The 21,592-nt window shown below is 43.1% G+C and overlaps 1 protein-coding gene across 1 annotated transcript in view; it reads left to right on the forward strand.

Moving 5' to 3' along the window:
• LOC146969945 (receptor-type tyrosine-protein phosphatase N2-like) overlaps positions 1–21,592 on the forward strand; it is a 261,873-nt gene that overhangs the window by 193,582 nt on the left and 46,699 nt on the right. The window contains exons 13-14 of the mRNA XM_085805467.1: positions 7,225–7,437; positions 20,290–20,487. Of these exons, the coding sequence (XP_085661593.1) occupies positions 7,225–7,437; positions 20,290–20,487 (411 nt within the window). The remainder of the gene's footprint in view (positions 1–7,224; positions 7,438–20,289; positions 20,488–21,592) is intronic.

Genomic DNA, 21,592 nt, shown 5'->3' on the forward strand with positions numbered 1-21,592 from the left:
TTCCCCTCCTTCCCCTCCTCCTCCTCCTCCTTTCCCTTTTCCTCCCTTGTCCTCACCTCCTCCTCCTCCTCTTCCTCTCCTCTCCTCTCCTCTCCTCTCCTCTCTCCTCTTCCTCCTCTCCTCTCCTCCTGTCGGCAACATGTGGAGCCGTCGCCATGGCAACGAGGGGAGGTGACATGTGCTGTAGACAGGCAGGGAGCGGAGGGGAGGGATGGGAGGGGATATAAGGAGGAGCCCCACAGTGCACTTTGTAGTCTCTCTCTCTCTCTTTCTCTCTCTCTCTCTCTCTCTATCGCTCGGAAAAAAATCAGCATCTCATTTCTGTGTGTGGAAGTGGAGGAGGCGAGTTGGTCCTCTCTTCTCTTCTCTCTCCTCTCCTCCTCCTCTCCTCTCTCTGCTCTCTGAGCGAGTGCTCAACTGTGTGAAGGAAAAAAGAAAAAGACTGGAGAGAAACCGGTTGGTGCATTTTTCCTCTTTTTTATATTTTTTGGTAACGGATGAAGCAAATGGCAGAAAGAAGAAGAAGAAAGAAGAGGATGAAGAGGAGAAAGGAGGTGGATGAGGAGGAGAGGAAGCTGGGAACTTTCAATTTTTAACAATCCGTTTCAAAGAGGAGAGAAAAAAAAGGAGGTGATGGGAGGAGATGAAACTCACTCCCTCTCTCCTCCTCCTCCTCCTCCTCCTCCTCCTCCTCCTCCTCTGCCGGCTGCTGCTGCTGCTGCTGCCTCTGAGTCGCTGTCGGAGTGGAATGGGAAATAGACGCGGGAGGAGGCGAAGCAGGAGCAGGATGATGAGGAGGAGGAGGAGGAGGAGGTGTCACCTCACCGCCGAGCCTCGGTAAGATTTCATTATTGTCATTTATGTTGATGTAGCGTTAAAAAAAAAAAAGGAAAAAATGATAAAATATAAAAGAGGAGTGAGAGTGAGAGTCCTGCTGCTGTGGCTCATTCATTCCTCTGAAGGACTGAGGGAGTGCGTTCTCTCACATCCCCCTAAAAATGATTTATTTATTAATTTATAACATTTTATAACCAAAAAAAAATGTAAAAATCGACTCGTAGTCTTTGCCCTGAACCCAGCCAGTGTGTGTCTGCAGGCTGTGTGGGGCTGTAGGGGGGTAGTGGGGGTGGGAGGGGGGGTATGGGGGGTATCTGTGGAGTTGGGAGGCTGATTGACGGCGCGCCCCTCGTGAGCTCGGCTCCGTGCAGCTGCAGCTTCACCGGAACGTTGTGATAACACCGAGTTTAATGGGATTTACCGCTGTTCCTCCGTCTGCACAGCTGCTGCTCCGCGCCACAGCTGGAGCACAGAGTTGTGTGTTTTTGTGTTGTTTTTTTAAAAAAAACCTCGCAAGTACAAATGCACAAAATCCAAGTTGGAGGAGGAGGAGGAGGAGGAGGAGGAAGCCTGATCTGTATGCAGCCTGTGATATCGGCTGAGGAATGGATTCACACATTTTATTTTATTTCTGTGGCTTAGTGAGGAGAGATTCAGAGTTTCTGTTGGTTTTGCATCACGTTGTTGGGCTGTTTCTACATTGTGTGTGTGTGTGTGGACTTACTGCTTAAGCCTAAGTGTATTTGTATGTATGTGTGTGTGTGTTTGCAGTGGATGCACGCACACACACAGCATTGGAGTGGGTGTGTGGGTGGGTGAGGGGAACATTGCAAACATCCAAGTGTGCACCTGCAAAATATGAAATCACACTGATGAGTGATGTATTGGCTACATGCATGCATATATATATGTGTGTGTGTGTGTGTGTGTGGGTGGGTGTGTGTGTGTGCGCTGAGAGGTTGTGTTGAACTTTTTCAAAGGCCCAGGATGAATCGGAGGTGAGGGACACATCTTTGTCTCCTGCAGCGGGAGACAATGGCCGGCCGCCGCGCTCCCTCTGACCTTTTTTCACCCGTCCTGAATGAAGCCCGAGCCGTGCAAATCCATCTGCCTTTTGTCTATGGGAGCCGGGCTAATCCACCCCCCCCCCCCCATTCCCTCCCACACACACACACACACACACACACCCCAGCCAGGAGACGTAACCCCTCCACCACTTAAAACCTCCATCTCAAATCCACAAGACGCTGAAAACTACACACTTCTTTTTTTTTTTCTTCCTGCAAACTGATTCCACCTGAATCTAATTTCTAAATTGATTTGAAGTGACAAATTCTTAAGTAGTAAAAACCTAAAGCAGATTATTGTAAGTGGATGAATGAGAGGAGAGAGGAGAGCGAGAGCGCTGCTGCCTGCACCTCCCTCCCTCCCTCTCTCAGGGAGGATGGAGACACAGTTTCAACGCAAAACTGACTCCAAAAATTCACCAGATCAGGATTTTTTTTTTTTTTAAAGGAAAAGATAAAAAAAAAAAAAAGGAATGTGAAGATGTGCTGCAGCAGCACCACATCTCTTCTCTTTCTGAGCGTTTTTTTTTGTTCTTTTCCTCCTGTTCAAAGACGCCCGTCTGTCTGTGGGGAGTGTGTCTGATATTTGCTGAAAAAGGGCTGAACCCAGTCAGTCAGTCAGTCAGTCAGTCAGAGAGACGGACTCAGGAGGAGCTGCACACTGTGTACGTCAAATCACGTTTGCCTTTTACGTGAAATGAAATGAAGAATTTGCAAGTACAATTTTTTTTTTTGCGTTTTTTTTTTTCCTGTGCCGGAGCAGATGGACAAAAGAGGTGGAGGAGGCATGAAAGGAACTCCCTTCTTCTCCCCCCGGTGCCTTGTATTTGGTGGAGATTTTCTTTTTCATTCCCAGCCTCACACTTGATCCAAATGTCTGATTTTTTTCAGCGTCGAATACTAAAAAAAAACAAAAAAAATTAAATATTTCATCTCCGATCAAACCGGCAACACAAACAGTCCAGTTGTAGCTCTGACGTCTGACTGGGAGTGCAGAGCCACAGGAGGACGAGTGGAGCGAGGGAGGCCTGCGAGCTGCAGGGCCGGGGGCCGGGGCCAGTGTGTGTGTGTGTGTGTGTGTGTTTGAAGGGTTGGTGTGCAGATACAGGTCACTTCAGTTTCACCCATGCATGTCACTGAAGAGGCTTCATGGAGTCAGAGTTAAGAGTCATTTATTTGCCATTTGCAGTCAAATCCGCATTGGAAAGCATTAGACATCGGACTGTGAAGACAAACATAGACAGATAGTCAGACAGTAGGTTACACAGAGGTATATATAGCTATATATACTATATATATTGAGAGAGAGAGAAAGAGTAGGTTTCATATAATAGAAGATAAAATAAGACAAGAAGGAAACTGCTCTCAGATTTAGGCCTGAAAACATCTAAAAGGAAATTCAATGTGCAGAACATTCGCCCTAAAAACACTGAGAATACAGAGACTCCATGTTTAGCAGCGTTTTTAAAAAGAAAAAGGTTTGAATAACAGTTGTAGGGATCATATGTGTGTGTAAATGTGTGTATGTGTGTGTTTCTTTTCCTCTATCGCAGTCAACGTCTGCACACGCGCGGCGGCGGCGGCGGCCTCCCGCCCTCAGCAAACGTTTGATTTTCAATCATTGCAAATTTCTGCTACATCTGCCTCTGCAGCGCCGACGCAACGGCTGCTCGTCTGTCAGAGCTGCAAACTACCCAGGCATGCACACACACACACACACACACACACACACACATGCACACACACACACACGCCTCCATCCCTTTTACTGCTACTAACAACTGCAACCAAACTTGATTAAGCAGTCGGGGTCAGGCTACATTTGTTTGAATCAATAGACAGACATGCGAGGCGGCCATGATAAAGCGACCAAGAGGGGAGGGTGTGTGTGTGTGTGTGTGCATGTGTGTGTGTGTGTGCGCACAGTGGAAACGCCGGCATCTGTCCCGTGAAAGATGACTGAGCTGTTACAGTTAGAGCCTTGAATTATGGGCCATTACTCGCCGAGCAAGATGCAATCGCTCTCCATGAAACTTAATTTGACAAAACAATGAGACGACTCGAGGAGGAAAATGACAAATGAAGTTATTTGATCCGCAAGTTTTAAAAGAAAGAAAAAAAAGGAAAAAAAAAAACATTTTGCAAAAAAGATGATTGCAGTGGGAACGTGTGGCATCAGCAGTAATGCATTATTAATGTCCAGCACACGTACACAGGCTGAGCTGCTGCTGCTGCTGCTGCTGCTGCGATCTGTTACACTGAGACAGCATTAATGAAAAGAAGCATTAAAAATACACAAGCAAAACCACAATCACTTTCTTTTAATGGATGCCCTAATGCAATATTAATATCTGCATCCGTAGCAATCCAACATAAACAGACTGCCTGCATTATGTTTATCACAGATTCATGAACCGCCTCAGTTGTAACTTGCAGTTAGTAGATAAATCATTTATTATGATGATGATTATTATTATTATGATACGCTGCAGAGTTCAGAGCTGCTTTTTTCCTCATTTCTTGTTTCTTATTATTAGAAATAAATCTTTTTTTCCCCCTTCTCCTCCGGTGTGAAAACCCACAGTTTCCTTTCAAGGCCGCCACACATTACTATGCAACCGGCTTTTTTTTTTTTTACAGTAGAGCAGCGAGCGGCGAGCAGAGCAGAGCAGAGCAGAGCAGAGCAGAGTGGACAACTGTTGTCCTCCATTGTGGCTCCTTCTGCAGGCTCTTTATCAGGTGCTGAATGCAGCAGCAATGAATGAAATCATAGGGAGGGAGTGTGTGTGTGTGTGTGTGTGTGTGTGTGTGTGTGTGTAAGGAAGGGGGGGCACTTTCTGAAAACTCACAAGAATTCCTCACCCCCCCTCCCTTCTCCTCCCCCCTCCCAACGCTTTCAAAGCCTCCTTTCCATTAACTCACCACGCCGAACCTCGCCTAATCTCTGTGACCTCTACCACTGAGGATTCTTTTTTTTTTTTTTTTTTTGGGTAACCCCCCCAAACCACACACACACACACCACCTCCTCTTTTTTTTGTGTTTCACCCTCAACACCAGCCTGCTGCCTCTCCTCTCCTCTCCTCTCTCTGTATGAGAGCAGAACCTCCTCAGGATTTGTTATTTTTTTATTTTTTCCATTTCCCTCTCTACACTTTTTTTCCTCTGGCAGCGAAATAAAAAACCAAAAACATGCATAATGTGAATGTGCAGCATGAAACTGGCATCATCAAAGGAGGAGAATAAGGAGCTGCAGCAGCCGTTTACAGAAAGAAAAACAGAGGAAATCTTTAAAATCAGCTCGAAGAAACAGAAACATCCAAACAGACAGAGACCAGTCCAAAGAAAACACAAAACAACACAACACAACACAAAACAGAGGCAGCTTTTTCCTCCTTGCTATTGATTTCTTGTGATAACTCTTTGTCAGGACCAGTTGTCGGCCTCGTCGTCGTCGCCGTGTGCAGTTTGTCTCCTCGTCTTTGTTGTGCAGATCATTACGCGGTAGTGTGTAATAACGGGGAATTATGTCGCCCATTGTTAAGTCTCAGTAGTCAGGTGAAACGCAACAGGGCCCATTATCCACAGCCCCCTCCCCCTCCCTCCTCCTCCTCCTCCTCCTCCTCCTCCTCCTCCAGCCTCTTCACCATCCACCATGAGTCCATTTTATTCTCCACAGCAGCAGACTGAGATCTTTCATCTTCAGGTTGTTTTGCTGCTGAAGAATCTGTTGTTTTTTCCCCTGCACCTGCTGCTGTAGACGGCAGAACTTCTGTGGGTTGAAGAGAAAATTAATAAAGAAGTCGTCCAGTGCAGCAGCAGCAGCAGCAGCAGCAGCAGCAGCAGCAGCAGCAGCAGCAGCGTCTGTGTGGTGTGTTGTGAAGCTGTCTGGAGACTCCCAGAATGCTTTGCTAAACAGGAGTTTATGCATTCTATGCACTTCTGGGCACAGATGGTGGAACAAACGCTTGTGATTATACTTTTCATCGAGCAGGGTGATATGCATATTTATGTGTTTCCAAAAAAAAAAGGAAAAGAGGGAAAGATGGGAAGGAAGGAGTCGTGTGATGATGATGTCATGTTGAATCAAACATCATGAGAATCATTAAAGGAGTTCAGAGAGATTATTATCTGTCAAACCATAGATTTAGGTGTTAGGGCTTCAATCTTCAATCTTCCCCCCATATCAGATTTGAATTTCTAACGCTTCTTATGTTAAATATTCAAATTATATTCACATTTTTAATGTTTTTTTTGCCCTTTTTTAAGCTCATTATATTCACCTATACCAGCTTATTATTATTACGTCCCGCGTCCACTAGAGGGCATGTCAACCACATCTCTTATGTAACATTTGCAACACACTTAAAGGTTTTCAGAAATGGCCGTTTGTCCTGTTTCACCAGCCTCTTCTAGAGTTTGAAGAGTTGCCGCACGAGTTAACTCTGAATTTTGTCAGCATTCTGGTTCCCGTCTTCTAGCGGATCCGGAAATCACCAAATTCAGTAAAAAGTAAAAGTAAAAGTGTTCACCAACATAAAACTTATAAAATAGACAATAACTTGTAATACAATAAAAGTAAAAGGTTAACTTAATGGCTCGGGGAATTTCTTGTAAATTATATTCCTTAAATTAAAGAGTTTCACCGCATTTAATTAGCTTGGTGCTTTTATTTTGAAGGAAAGACCTGTCTCTCTCACTCTGGATCCGGTTGCTTACCAAAACAGCGAATCAACGGCCCCAGACTAAGTTTTTCCACCTCAATATAAAACATCAAGAAGGGAAATCGAAATATTCTAAGTAGCGGTGCAACGTCGTAATCCGTTCCGATCGCTGTGACGCACAACGTTAATTTGTGTCGTTGTTGAAGGAACACGTTGGAGCGCCAGTTTCCACCTTCGAATGTTCTCGTTTTTACAATAATTAGAATTCTGTTCAAATAGCGAAAAATAGCGGGTGTGTTTGTGTGTGTGCTTTGATCCAGGAGTGTCCGACCATGCGCCGTGAAGCTCTGAGAGTCTGCAGCAACAACACGTTGTCCAGATGATGCTGCAGATGAGTTCCTCTTGTCTGACTGATCACTGGAATCACCTGCTGTACTTTTCTTTCTGGTTTTAGGAACAGAGTGTTTTTTTTCTCCTTCTCCCTCCTGCTGTTTGTTCTGCAGCAGCTGCTTCATCATCACCAACTCTTTTTGTAGTGCGGCGGCGGATGAATCAAAGCTCTCGTCGTCTTGGCTGTGATAGTACTACGCTCTGCACGCTGACACTTTACCTCACGTGTATCATTAACCCTTTATGTGTATGTGTGTGTGTTACACAGGGAAGCCAGGTCAAGCAGATCCCCACCAAGTACAGCCAGGCCGAGTCCACCAAGTTCCTGGTGCTGACGGTGGTGTCCATCCTGTGCATCGTGGGCGTGCTGCTGGCCTCCACCGTGGTCTACTGCCTCCGCCACCGCTCCCACCACAAGCTCAAGGAGAAGCTCACCAACCTGGGGACGGACGCCGCCGGAGATGCTACCGCCACCTACCAGGTAGGAGGAGTTACTGCACACGGAGATGTTTCTGTTTGGGCCTTTCAGCGGTAAAATGATCTAATGGTTCACAAGAAAACGAGGAAAGGTGTTAAAGTTAGACAGAAAATGAAGCTTACACAAAACAAGAATTTATTGTTAGATCGCAGCTTGTTTGTGCTGCAGAATCGTATTTTTAAAAACCCAACTTTCACCATATGTGGAAGCCAAAATAACAGCATTTTTTTTGCTTCCAAAACATAATGTCATATCATTATGTTGATAAAATATGCAGATGTTTGCTCTGAGCACAATCAGATGAAGTGAGTCCGGAAACATATTCTGCCCCTTTTTCACAAATTAAAATAGTTCCCAGGTGTCTTAAAGACATGTCTGTGACATGCTTCAGTCAAAATACCACAAGGATCAAACATCACAGCTCGTTTCATCCTCTCTAAACAGCCCTGTTCAGAACAGTTTCCGTGTCTGTCCCTTTAAATGCTAATGAACCACTGCTCACCAGGCCACGCCCCCTTTTACCGGTACCAGGTATGGGTGGGATTATGCAAATTTGAAAACTAGTTACATCATTGGAAGACAACTGAGGGAACAAGTCAACCTCAGGAGTCTGAAAGTTATAGATTTTTTTTGTCAATTCTCCCATTTTAGGGGCCGGAAGGCAAAACAAACACCTAAATATATGTTACAGAGCCTGCAGAAAGTGATATTTCCATAATATGTCCCCTTTAATTTAATATCTGGTCTGCAGCACATCTCTCTGGCATAGTGTCAATATATTCCCCAGTGTTATCCTATCATGCTCTCTGGTTTTCCTTTCAATGTAGAATAGATCTGTCCAGTTTTATTTTCCAACTCGATTGGGTCGAGCTCCAGATTCTTCTGTGAAGGAGCATGATCTTTTTGTAAAGAAAAATGACCTAAATCTTCTTACGATGGCTCTATATTATGTTTTATAGAGCATAATGATGATTAATGGTGAATTCATCAAAAACAACTGAAACCTCTTTAGTAATTTTATATATATACAGTGTCATGCAAAAGTTTGGGCACCAGAGGTCAAAGTTTCTGTTAATGTGAACAGTTGAACAGATCTCCAAAAGACATAAAGTTACAGATGACACATCCCTGTTACATTTTAAACTATATAACTTGTGTTTTTATTATTTCCAAGATGAAAGAAAAGGAAAAGAGCCACAGTAAAGGTTTGGCTCCTGGGTTTCTCATTCTTTAGCAGGCTGCTGCTTTGTTTCTCTTTTTCACTCTAAAACTGTAGAAAACTAAAAATAATACATATTGATTAAAATATTGAAAAAGAGTGTTTCATGTGTAACTTTATGTCTTTCGGAGATCATTTCATCTTCCACTTGATGAACTGTTACACAATGCCACTGTATATGTTTATACAGCAGTGGCTGAAATGACTTGTCATATTGAAGAGGCTTCATTTGTTTTTGATGGATTCACCATTAATCATCATTATGCTCTATAAAACATAAAGTATAAAGACCTTTTTTAATTACTATCAGATTTGCAGCATCTCTGGTTTCATGGCTGGAAAATATTATTGTGGTATCGACTTCCTGGTTTTCATATTATTGTATTGACACGTTAAAACCAGGTTGGGGTCATGTGGTGTGTGTGTGTGTGTGTGTGTGTGTGTGTAACGTAATCGCTGCTGTGATTCGGTCAAACATCGTGGATCCAACAGGTTTTCCCTCCTCCAGTCGTCTCCATCCCTCTCTTCCTCTCTTCCTTCCTTCCTCCTGTCACTCTCTGGCTGTAATTATCCTTTGGCCTGAATAGCCGGGTGTGAAATTTAATTTACAGAATCCAATATTAAGTGGTTTTTTGAGCAGAAGAATTAGATTGAGATTTCTCCCTCCCTCTCTCTCTCTCTCTGACCTTTTCAGCACCATGTTTTTAAATGAGCGAGTTCCTGTGAGCATTGACTCTATAACGAGCCGCCGCCTCCGTCCCCTAAGTGCTTACGTTTCATGCTCTTCTCCGGGGGAATATGTGTTTTATTTTTTATTTAAACTTGTGAAACAGACGGAGCTGCTGCGTCAGAGCTTCAGACTTGTAAAAAATCATCATGGTGTCTTTCAGTTGTTGTTTTAATTTTATTATTAGCGAAACGTGACGTAGCTTCCTACGCTGAGGATTTAAAAGCAGCGAGGCGTCACCGAGACGTCCGACTGTCGACACCAAATATTTACTTTTCCTCAGAGTGGAGGAACTTTTTATCTTCACGGTTACTTGCCTCCAGGCGTCTAATTGGAAAATGCTAATTAATTAAAATTCACAGGTAACCATAGCGACCGTGTTTACGCATTGGTCGTCCGATAGATACCTCGATGACGCTCGACTCTCTCGTCTCCTCCGTCGGCGTCATCGTCTCCGTCGGCGTTCAGCTCCGTCTGAGCCGCGTCAGCCTCGTCTCTTTGTCAGCACCGAGGGGTTCCCTGGGTGTGTGTGTGTGTGTGTGTGTGTGTGTGTGTTTCAATGTGTGTGTGTGTGTGTTTCAATGTGTGTGTGTGCAGTCTCTAGGGCTACATGCAATTAAAAGCAGACAGGAAGCGGCAGGCTGCCTGACGGCCGTACTGCTGCAGCTCCTTCATACTGGCTGGCAAACACACACACACATGCACACACAAACACATGCACACACACACACACACACACGCACACACATGCAAACACACTCATACTGTATATGCATGCACACACTCTCAGGCTCGGCCGACTGCATGTTAATGTTTCTCACCCTTGGCGCATTTGTTTGAGGCCTCGCTTCACACACACACACACACACACACACACACACACACACACACCCCTCCCCCTCCACCTGCAGCAGCTCCCCACCCCCCTCCTCCTCCTCTCCTCCGCTCCCCGGCCTGTCAATCAAACGCTCCCTGTGAAACGGCGAAGCGGGATTGGCCGACGCCGACAAAGGAGGCTTTGATTGACAGGCGTCGACGGAGGAGCGTGTGCAGCGTGTCGGAGTCGGAGCGCCGGGCGGAGAGACGGAGACACTGGGATGTCGACGTGGGAGTCGCCGCCGTCTGATCCCACTTTCATCTTTTTATTTTTTTCTTCTTTTCCCTCGAAGTCGAAGTGAAGAGACTCTCTGGCAGCTTTTAAAAAAAAAATTTAACACAGATTTTTTCCACAAATCCAGATTTTTATCTCGAAGATTTATTTATTATCTCATTTTAAGATATAATCATCATCATCATCATCATCATCATCATCATCATCATCCAGGCCGTGAAATTTCTTGAAACACGAGAAACGCTTTGGAATCTAGTTTGAGATATCTCAACAGATTTGCATATTTTCACAAGTTTCTAAGACTCGAGATGAAATCAAATGACCTGTTTTCTTTATTTTTATATATTTATCTTCTTTTTCTTCTCCTCCTCCTCCCTCCTGCTGCTGCTTCCTCGTCGGTTTTCCTCTCACGGGCACGATAACATCATCATCATCTTCATCTTCTTCTTCTTTACGCTGCTGGAGAATAAGTGCAGAACACATCTCCACTGCATCTCAATTTAGATGAAACAAACAAACAAACAGTAACTCTCGTTCCTCCTCCTCCTCCTCCTCCTCCTCCTCCTCCTCCTCCTCCTCCTTCTTCATAGTTTTCCTCGTCTGCAGTTTGATAACATCCTCTCACATTCAGACTGTTTCCGGTCACTGTCGTCCTCCACTGATGTGATTCACTGATCAGTGAAGAGCCATGGAAGTCAAAAAAACGTATAAAACTCATAGACAGCGGATTATTGTAAGAAACTGTGTGAATTTAATGCACCTTTATTTAGTTATTCATCAATATCTATCAGCAAATAAAGTAAAATATAAACACAGGCCAGAGGGATTTGTACAGCTTCAATGCTTTTCTATTGGCTCTGCAGGAAGTGATGTCATGTTGTCATGTCATTTGATTAATCGATTGAAGTCATTCACCTGAGTGAAATTTGAAACATACAAATACATATAATCCTCTTAGCTCAACGTCCTAAAAACACACAACTAACAACAAACAGACAGGTTTTATGAACTCCTCCATCTCCGACCAGTGAATCATGTTTTCTCAGTGGCGGCCATCTTTTCCTTTTTAAAGATTTAAAAGCTGACGTCGTCCACACTGAGTTCATGGTTCACGGTCTCTTTATGCTCTTTGTCTCCTGCACCGGTGAACTCAGCTCTGCTCCGCCATTGATGATTTATTGATTATCAGTTCAGTAAAGTCTTGTCCCTGAACACGGTGGATCAGGTTTTCACCTGCACCTTTATAAAGCTTTGATTTATCTGCAGTTCATATATTACGATGGAGTGTCAGGGCCACATTGAGAAATAGATGTTTTCACCGGCTTTGAGAATAAAGTAATAGTTTTACAAGAAAAAAAGTCATACTATTATGAGAATAAAGTCCTAATTTTACAAGAAAAAAAGTCATAATTTGAAGTCATAATTTTTTAAGATGTTGTTTTTGAGGAGGAAAGTTGTTAAAATGAGGCCGTGGAGCATTTTGTGGAGTTGTACTTCAGTAAAGGTTTCACGAACAAGGAGATACTTAATCTTTTGGCTCATCAGCACCACATTGTCCTTAGTATCAGGACTTTGGAAGGAATATGCAAGAAAATGCATCTATTCCACAGAAAGAACCAGGCGGACTTGGAGGAAATCGCTGCTTTTTCCTCATAAAATTGCCACTTTATTCTCGTAAAATTATTACGTAGTATCGTAATCGTAATATATACAAGTGTCGCTAATATATGTCGCTAATAATAATAGATATAAGTTTAGTTTTTACCATGGCATCATCATCATCATCATCATCATCATCATCATCATCATCATCATCATCATCATCATCTTTTTTTTTTTGCATTTACAGTCCAGACTCTTTGTTTTCAGTAACAGGTTTTTACTCCTCCTCTCCTCCTCCCTCCTCCTCCACCATATTGTATCATGTCCTCCTTCTATTTGTTTGTTTGTTCAGGCTCAGGGGCGACGCACTCGGGTGAAGACCCCGACATTTGTTTTGGTCAGAGGGGTCGTGCGTGGCGTGTAAACAGAGGCTCCCCCGAGGGCCCCCGTGGGCCCCCGATGGGCACGCCCCTGCCCCCCATAAACCCTGCAGCCGTCCTCCCGTTAGCAGGTTTCTTTACAGCGAGGTGGAGGGGGGGGTTGGTGCTTTGGGTGGCACACGCCTCCCGACACCGACTCACCCGCCGTCGCCCCGAGGTGACGCGTGATTGGTGTCGGTCATGTGGCGTCAAGTGGATTCCCTGGCCCGGTGCCCACGAGAGGGGGTTGATGGGAGGTTTTACTTTTTTTTTTTTTTCTTTTAACCTTTATTCATGTATGCGGGGCGGGGCAGGGTGATGAGGCACACACACACACACACACACACACACACACACTCTGCTAAAACACACACAGCAGTGAAGTGAATATTTTTCTGCTTTCAAGGTAACCGTCTTTTTCTTTTTTTGTCTCGTCGTTCGGAGCTGTTTTATCGATTCTTCTCTTTTTCCTTCGTGGTTTTTGTGTGAAAGGTTTTTATTGTGTCTCCAACCAAAACTGCGTTTTTGACAGTCTGTGGATCAATGACGTCTTTTTCTGCCTCTGTGGATCCGTGCAGGAGCTTGATCGTCCTTTTACATATCAGTTATTTCAGAGCGTTTTTCCGACTCTTCCGTCAGCTTCATCATCGACCTTCTCCTTTCCAGACAAGCACTTGTTTTCATTAATTTTTATTGTATTTTAAAATCAATTTTGAGAAGACTTACAGCTTTCTAGACGCGGGCCATCCATCACTGGGAACATCCATCCACCTTTATTTATTTATTTATTACCAAAGTTGAAATGCTTTTGTTACTGTAGAATGGATGCACCAAACATCTTGATTGCGTTTCATTCATGAGCTCCACGCACGCCGTCAGAAAAACAAAAATGAATCCACAAGACACAAACGTCAGATAATATGGATGTCCTCCTGGAAATGGTGATTTTCCCCCATTTGCTGCATTTAATGTTCAACTTTTGGCAGGAAACTGAAAAAAAAGGATGGAAACGTCCTTGAACACAGAGCAGTCCCTGCAACCATGATGCAACGACGGACAGAAAATTGAATTTCAAAAACTCTGCAGGCAGATTTTAATACAATTCTGAAAATGACCCAGAGCCAGTTGTTTCCCAGAATGAAGGGAATCACTCTTATTAACTCGGACAGTAATGTAAAGCGTCGGCAATTACTGAAAAAAACAAAAACAAAACAACGGTTTGATGGAGTAGGAATCAGCAAAGTAGGAAAGCGTGTTCCTGTGATACGGTCGGTTCGTTTTAAAACCACAGCAGGTGTCATTTTCCTTTTTTTACATTTGGACCCGTCTGATCAATAGAAACCTGTTTAAAGTCTCTGCTGCAATCGTTCACTCTGATTGCGAGTGCACAACCTGCAGCAGCGAGCTCGCAGTCAGGGCCGGGCAATTAATCCACAAATAATCTAAACCGACGTTTAGAGCCGACTCCAAAAACACACCACTGGCTGCTGTGTAGTCACATGACCGCGCCACATCCAGTCAGGCTGCTACATGGAGGAAAATTAAACACCGAGCAGCTTGCACCCAATAAAAACATAGATAAATCAGTCATTAATCGTAATTGAGGTAAAAAGTTCAGTTAATCGTCCACCATAGCTTCCAGACAAACCAAAAACTTATTTCCGCGACAAATAAAATAACATTTTGACTGGTTAGTTGCATATTTACTGGTTTACTGGTTTTCATTTGTTGCATATTGGACTGAAAACATCCTCAATAGGTGGTTTTCTGCACAGCGTGAAAGAACAACAGCCTCAGTACAGATCAGTTGTTGCTGCTGTCGGTACGTTTTCTATTTTGTGAGTGGTAATCGGTTGACGTCACATTTTTAAAAGGAATAATTCATTTTGGCAAATTCACCTATTGCCATAATCCCTATAGTCATAGCAGTTAGGTTCATTACCTTTAATTGTCGGTGCATGGTGTTTTGAGATCAGCGGAGCAGAGACGCAAGCTAACCCTTGCGCTTTTGAAGTCACTCTGCCCAGCGTCTCATAGCGTGGTGAATGTGCAGGTCACAACTTGTCCACCAGAGCGTTTTGGAGTTGTTGGATTGTGTATTTGATGAGTTTGATGAGGGAAAGGCGAAAGTATACAGTACTGTGCGCCGTGCAGAGCTCACATCTCTGTCCCGCCGATCTAAAAACAACATGCACCGACAATTAAAGGTAATGAACCAACTCCTAAGACTATGACAATCGGCCAATTTGCCAAAAATGTTGAACTATCCCTTTAATATCGGCTCATCTCAGCTGGAACCTCGTCTGAGGTGCTAACTAAAATGGACCAGGTGGGGAAAAAAAAAAAAAAAACCTGAGTTGAGTAACGCTAGTGGAAAAAGGCCTAATTATGCCAGTCCGCTCCTTTTTCCACTGTCTTAGTTGCTGAATATCTTGCGTAGTTCCTCTTTTAAAAAAGCAAAGGTGACGTGGACACCTCTGCCCCTCTGCTCTGTCGTGTTCAAACTGAGGCTGTTCTGGCCGCTCTCACCTCCTCCGTCGTATAAATTCACAAATTAAATGAAAAAAGACGTTGTGTCTTCAGAGATGCTGTAAATTTGCGTTGGCGTTTAAACACTCAACATGTCCTGCCTTATATTGTTCCTTTACAGTTCTTTTTTTTTGTGTGTGTGTGTGTGTGTGTGTCCTCTAATTGGTTCTCGGGGGGGGAGGGAGACGTTTCTTAAGAAGTTTTAATTACATCATAAAAGAATCTGCTGCTGCAGCAAAGTTCACCGTGTGGGCTTTGTTGAAATATGAACGCTGACGATCCTCTGTGTGTGTGAGTAGTGCGTGTGTGTACAGTTCAATGCAATGTGGTGTCCTGGTTGTTGTGTCTCTGAGGCTGTAACTCTGACGCTCAGACAGGAAGTCAGACAAACCGGTGTGGTTAAGAGTCAAGAGGGGGTGGAGGGGATTTATGAGGCCAATATTTAGTCTTTTATTACAGATTTTAAATTGATCCTAAAATAAAAACCTCCACTGTCTCATCTCAGCGGAGTAGAGAGTTGTGTTGTTTTAAAACACAGTGGAGCTGTCACAATAAAAGCCTGTGTCACGGCGCGGTTGGATTATTATTGGGTGGAGAGAACAAGTTAGAAGCTCACGTTAGAAGTGTAGTAGACGGTTCAATACTCCATTACACTTCATTAGTCCACATACATCAAACAGGCTATAAGATCCATTGGAGTTGTCATTAGGCCAGAAACAGCATCAATTACAGCCCTAATGGGAACTCTCATTATACATTATCCAGTTATCATGCAGCCAACTATTAAAGACGTTACTCATTTGGTATGGAATATTGATTACAATGGGTTTTTTTTTTTTATTATTAGTGTTACGAGATAAGAAATGATTTACAAGCTTCAACTGACAGCTCTGTGGATGTTGTAACCCTAACCCCCCCAGCAAAGTGATATTATAGACGGTACAAAACTCTCTGTGGCCGTCAGCAGCAAAATCCATAATCAATCAATCCGAATTTAGCACTAATGTGATCACATTATATTACACATTATATATAGCCAATCAGAAGACGGCACTTAACAATAGACTTCTAATGACTTAAGATATTTGAAATGTTATTTCTGACCGGGGACATTCTCGTAACTTGGAACCAACATGATTAGTAGGATAATTAGTTTTTATACAACTGTTGATAACCTTTAATTGATAGTAAATCAATTCCTGTGGTCTCATAATGTGCCATGTGGTTGAATAAATATTCAAAAGTTGATTTGGTCCAACAACTCCACAACGCTCTGGTGGACAAGTTGTGACCTGCACATTCACCACGCTATGAGATAATAACACAACGTTACCAGACAGAGTTGTTTTACAGGGAAATACAGAGACTGTTGATGAAAAACTGTCCCCGACCGCATCAGCGGTTTTGCATGAATTTACCTCTAAAACAACTCTGTCTTGTAACATTCTGTTATTATCTCATAGCGTGGTGAATGTGCAGGTCACAACTTGTCCACCAGAGCGTTGTGGAGTTGTTGGATTGTGTATTTGATGAGTTTGTTGAGGGAAACCAAGAAATCCCATGAGCCTCTGTAGCGTAGCTCTGAGTAGCTCACGGCTCTGCTCCGCCGTTCTAAAAATAGCTTGAACCGACAATTAAAGGTAACGAACCTACTAGACTATAGCGATTATGGCAATGGGCCAATTTGCAAAAATGTTGAACTATCCCTTTAAGTTGCATTGCTAGGTAACCAAAAAACTAAAAGATTTTACAGTCAATAAGCCATAATGTATCATCTTTTCCAAATGTCCAGTCCAGTTATCTCCTCTTAAAAGCTGGAGCTGCTACTTTTAATGTTTCTGGCGGGTTTTTTTTTTTTTTTCATAAGCGACTTAAACAATTAGCAGAATTGTTATTGAATCATTCTGAGTTCATCCCATAATTTTCCTCAGCTCAGCTCAGCTCAGCTCAGGCTTCACATAGTGAAACTGAAACGTCCATAAAATCCAAACTCTATAAATCCGGAGCTGCAGCCAGAATATGTTCCTCTCCGGCTCAGCGCCTCCTCTAGTGTCTGACTGTCTCCTCTCCTCCACATGCAGACATGTTTGTGTTTGCCCCCCCATCTCCTCCGTCGCCCCCCCCCCCCCAGCACTTTATTAATCCGCACACACATTTATGAGCCTGTGTCCGAGCTCATAGATCAGTGTCAGCGTGGGGATCCAGACTAATGAAGGCTGCTCACATTACCGCCACCGTCACTCACACACGCCGACGGTTAATCATCGCCATCGCTCTCATTAAGAAACACAGATTACCTCGGAGATTCAGCCCAGGTCTTCTCTCTTTTCATACACACTCACATACACACTGATATGTCTGTGATGCATGGCTTCACATTAAAAGGTCAGGTGACATTTATTGTTGTTCTTTAAACTTCACGGTTATGTTGCTCCGCTGTGATGTGATATGATGCGATGTGCTGCTGCCTACCCAGGATTACATAGACTGGATTTACGACGACTGGACGTATTGATCACTGATGTCGTATTAAACGTCAACACAGGGACTGAAGATGTAATCCACTGGTTCCTAGAAATCCTCTTTAGCAGGAGGAGGAGGAGGAGGAGGTGGTCCAGCTCTTCTTCCTTTATTGCTGCATTGCAGAGACTTACAACAGCTCAGGGAGGAAGAAAACACAGACAAAACGCTTTTATTTTGTATAGTTTCAAACACTTTTATTTTGAAAATCCTCCACAGTGTTGGTCGGTCAGTATCGGTGAAACTGTCAGATAACATTTGCTTCCTGCCTCCATGAGGATGAACGACTCCTGTCTTTACCAGCTGTGACCGTGTGATAACATTTTGATTCATGGCTGTTAGCTGTTAGCTGGTATATACTGTACATATACCACATGGAGGAATATTCACCATACTCTTGTTAGGTGAATTATTTTTTTCACAACTAAATCTGACAGTTTTTTCACTTGAACCCACTTTATTTACATATTGGGCCTCAAAATCCACAAAAATCCACTTTTTGTCTGTTTTATAAAATGACAAAAAAAACATAACGTATATATCGAGAGAGTAAAAAAATAGACACCTGCCCATCTCATCCCACTTTTACACTATAAATATTCAACGTCCAACCAAAACTGAGAGGAAGTTTCTACCCTTTCCAGTGAAGTCGCTTTGTGGAGGCGCTTTGAAAAGTCAGGCCGGTGCGGTCGCAGAGCCGCAGAGTTTGATGTATTAACATCAAACAGTATCTTCTTGTTGGTTTGTAGTGCACAGACTGTCCTTTTAGCATGATAACACAGATACCAGTGTTTTTTTTTCGAAATGCCAGATCAAGACAAGGAAGTGATTGTGTTGCAGGAAGTTAAAGAGTTGTTTTACAGTTGTATCCCAGTCTCTTTGGCCAACGTGATCTTCCTCCAACTCTAACTAGTGCTGTGGTACGTCTTGGTCTTGGTCGAGCTGGACTCAGAGATTTTCATTTTTTTGTGTCAACACAGCTGACACTTTGATTTATGTGATGTAATTCAGTAACTTTAAGATAATTAAAGTTGTTCTACTAAAGTATTTGCTTGTGTAACCATCTGAAAAACTTGGTGTCACCACCAGTGTCGACAGTGGGAGGAAACGTCTGTGCTGTGTTCTTCTGTTCAATTACATATGGTATAGATTTTATATAAGATTATATTTTCTTTTTAGCTGAGGAGGAATAATGTAAATATCAAACCACATGATTATTATGAGGACTGCTACTGAATACAGTGATACAGGTCTGGAAAATGGTCTCGCATTGGTTTGGTCTCGGTCTAGGACTTGGTCGGACATATGAATGAAGACCGTGTCTCTCTGGCAGACATCAGAAAGTTGTTATTTATCCGGGGACGGGGTTGGTTGCTGCATTTTGTTGACACTATGGAAACTGTCCAGTGCTCAGCAGGTGGAGGTTGTGTGTGTGTGTTGTGTGTGTGTGTGTGTGTGTGTGTGTGTGTGTGTGTGTGTGTGTGTGTTGTGGTAGAAAGGTTTTACTTGTTCATCAGTCACGCCCAGATGTTTGCAGCCAGCTCGTCTCCTAAAAGCCTCTTCTCCTGCCGTCGCTCTGCAGCTCGGGGCTTGTTGGTGGTTTTATAGCTGTGATTCACCCACAGGAGCTGAGCCGGTCTGGACTGAAGGTCACAACACGTTAATGAGGCCAGTTGAAAGGATGTAACACACACCACAGTCACAGTCACAGTCACAGGCACAGTCACAGCAGCTCATTAAACAAACAACTAGTCACTCTTTACCTTTCCTGCTTTGACTGCTGCTCAGCCTTTGAACTCGAGCACAGAAAGAAAAAAGCATTAATAATCAGGATATAAATCATGAACAGTAATTTAAAGGGAAGCCGGTTTCTCTATGTGTTTATGATAAAACTGATTATTATGGTTCCAGATGAACTCATCTATAGGTGGAGGTGACAGTAAATCATGTGACCTGAACAATCCAATCATAACGGTTCATCTGTGACGTCAGGGTGTGAGTTTTAAAGTCCACAACTTCTTGTTATTAAATTGAACTAATGAAGATTAGCAGTGAAACATAGAGTGTGATACAGTGACTTTTTTTTTGACTAAAACTCGAATTAGCAGAAATAAATGTTCACTGATGCTGCCAGACAATGACTGTGAATCCATGTTAGACTGTAGTTGACATTGGATTGTGAAGAATATCGCTAACTAATAACTAATATTAGTTATTTTTTTCCACTTTAACCTACTTTATTAACATATTAGGCCTCAAAATCCACAAAAATCCACTTTTTGTCTGTTTTATAAAATGACAAAAAATATATATCAAAAAAAAAATCATATCTCGGTTTTATATGGTCTGTCAACGTCCAACAAAAACTGAGAGAAATCTTACATACTTTAAGTTGTTTTATCCGCTATGTTCAAACGTCAAAGTCAAGTCAAAGTCAAAAACTTTATTTGCCATTTGTGCATACACACAGGAACTTCTGTGCGGTTGTTCCGAGTCAGGTGGAGAAACACAAGGACATACGAGACACAAGGAAAAACCCTTTAAAAAGGCTCGAACCTGGGATTAAAAAGAAGGATAAGGACATAAAATTCTCTAATAGGACCAGAAACCTATATCTGTATATAAATAAAAGTGTAGAAATAAAAATAGATGTAAAAAGTGCAAAAGTGTAAAAATGATTTTGTGTTTGAAACTGTAATGAACGGATGGTTCCTCTTCCCTCCTGCAGGAGCTCTGCCGGCAGCGGATGGCGGTCAAACCTCCGGCCGAGCGCCCGGAGCCGATCTCCTCCCGGATCAACAGTGTGTCGTCTCAGTTCAGCGACGGCGGTCAGGCCGTCAGTCCGTCGGCGCGGAGCAGCATCTCGTCCTGGAGCGAGGAACCGGCCCACTCCAACATGGACATCTCCACCGGCCACATGATCCTGGTGAGTTTCGAGGACATCATGGAAATACTGTACTTTCCAGACTATAAGCTGCTACTTTTTTCTACTTTTTTCCTCGTCTCTGCACACAGCAACACAAACGCGCTCCGTAGCCCGTAATCTTTCATTTATGACAGTAAAGACTACACAAACACACACGCCGTAACATTGTATATGTTATGTAACGTTATCCACAGCTCCATTTATTGATTTTTCGCCGGCTTCGTTGTAAACAAATGCACATGGCTGAGAGGAGCGTAACCAAAACAGCGGAAAAGCGAGCGGATTTACACAATTCCCGACTGTCTTTCTGTGTAAATATCTCATGTTACAACATGAAAACCTGCGGCTTATATTCAAGTGCGTGTATTTTCTTTTAAAATTTAGCTGGTGCGCTCAATAGTCCGGAAAGTACGGTAGGCTATGCACAAGCTGATAGTGCTAGTGAAATGAACGGATGTGTTTGAAGGCGACGTGCTGTCTCTGTTGTTTGGACCAGATGGTTTGATAACGAACGGTTTAAAATGACTCGTTTCTTTGTGAGTCAATCATTGGAGCATTAACGTGTGAATCTTCCTCCTCCATCCTGAGCGTCTGGCAGAGGTTGATGAAAATGTTGACCCCGAGTTTTATGGACGGAAAGAAAAAGTCAATTTTGAACAAAGACCTCTGAGTCACTTCCCCAGTCGCTCCAACAGGTCTTTGTCAGGGGCTCGTTAACGGCTGTTAAGAAAAGAGGTGAAGGCAGGATTCAGAACGGGAGAGAAAATTGGTTTAAAAAAAAAAAATCAGTGATTAGTGGATTAGATGGACACAAGCAGAGAATCTGACAATCATCACATTTCTCTGGTCGTCATGAAGAAAAACAAAAAAAAAAACATTAAAGGGATAGTAGCATTTTTTTTAAAGTGGGGTTGTATGATCTACAAATAGCCTTTAAGTACTTTAATTGCAGTAGAAGACTCTCTGCACTCCTCCCGTTAGCAACGCCAGCCCATAGCCCTGCCCAGATATTTACAACATACAGTGTTGTGAACAGACCCAAAGAAACGGCCTATTTTCGTAAAAGAGGTTTTACCTGGAAAAAAAGTACACAGTTCCATTGTTC

The sequence above is a fragment of the Trachurus japonicus genome, chromosome 17 (assembly GCF_045865225.1).
Source record: "Trachurus japonicus isolate A0001 chromosome 17, Traja_1.0".
Lineage (NCBI taxonomy): Eukaryota > Metazoa > Chordata > Actinopteri > Carangiformes > Carangidae > Trachurus > Trachurus japonicus.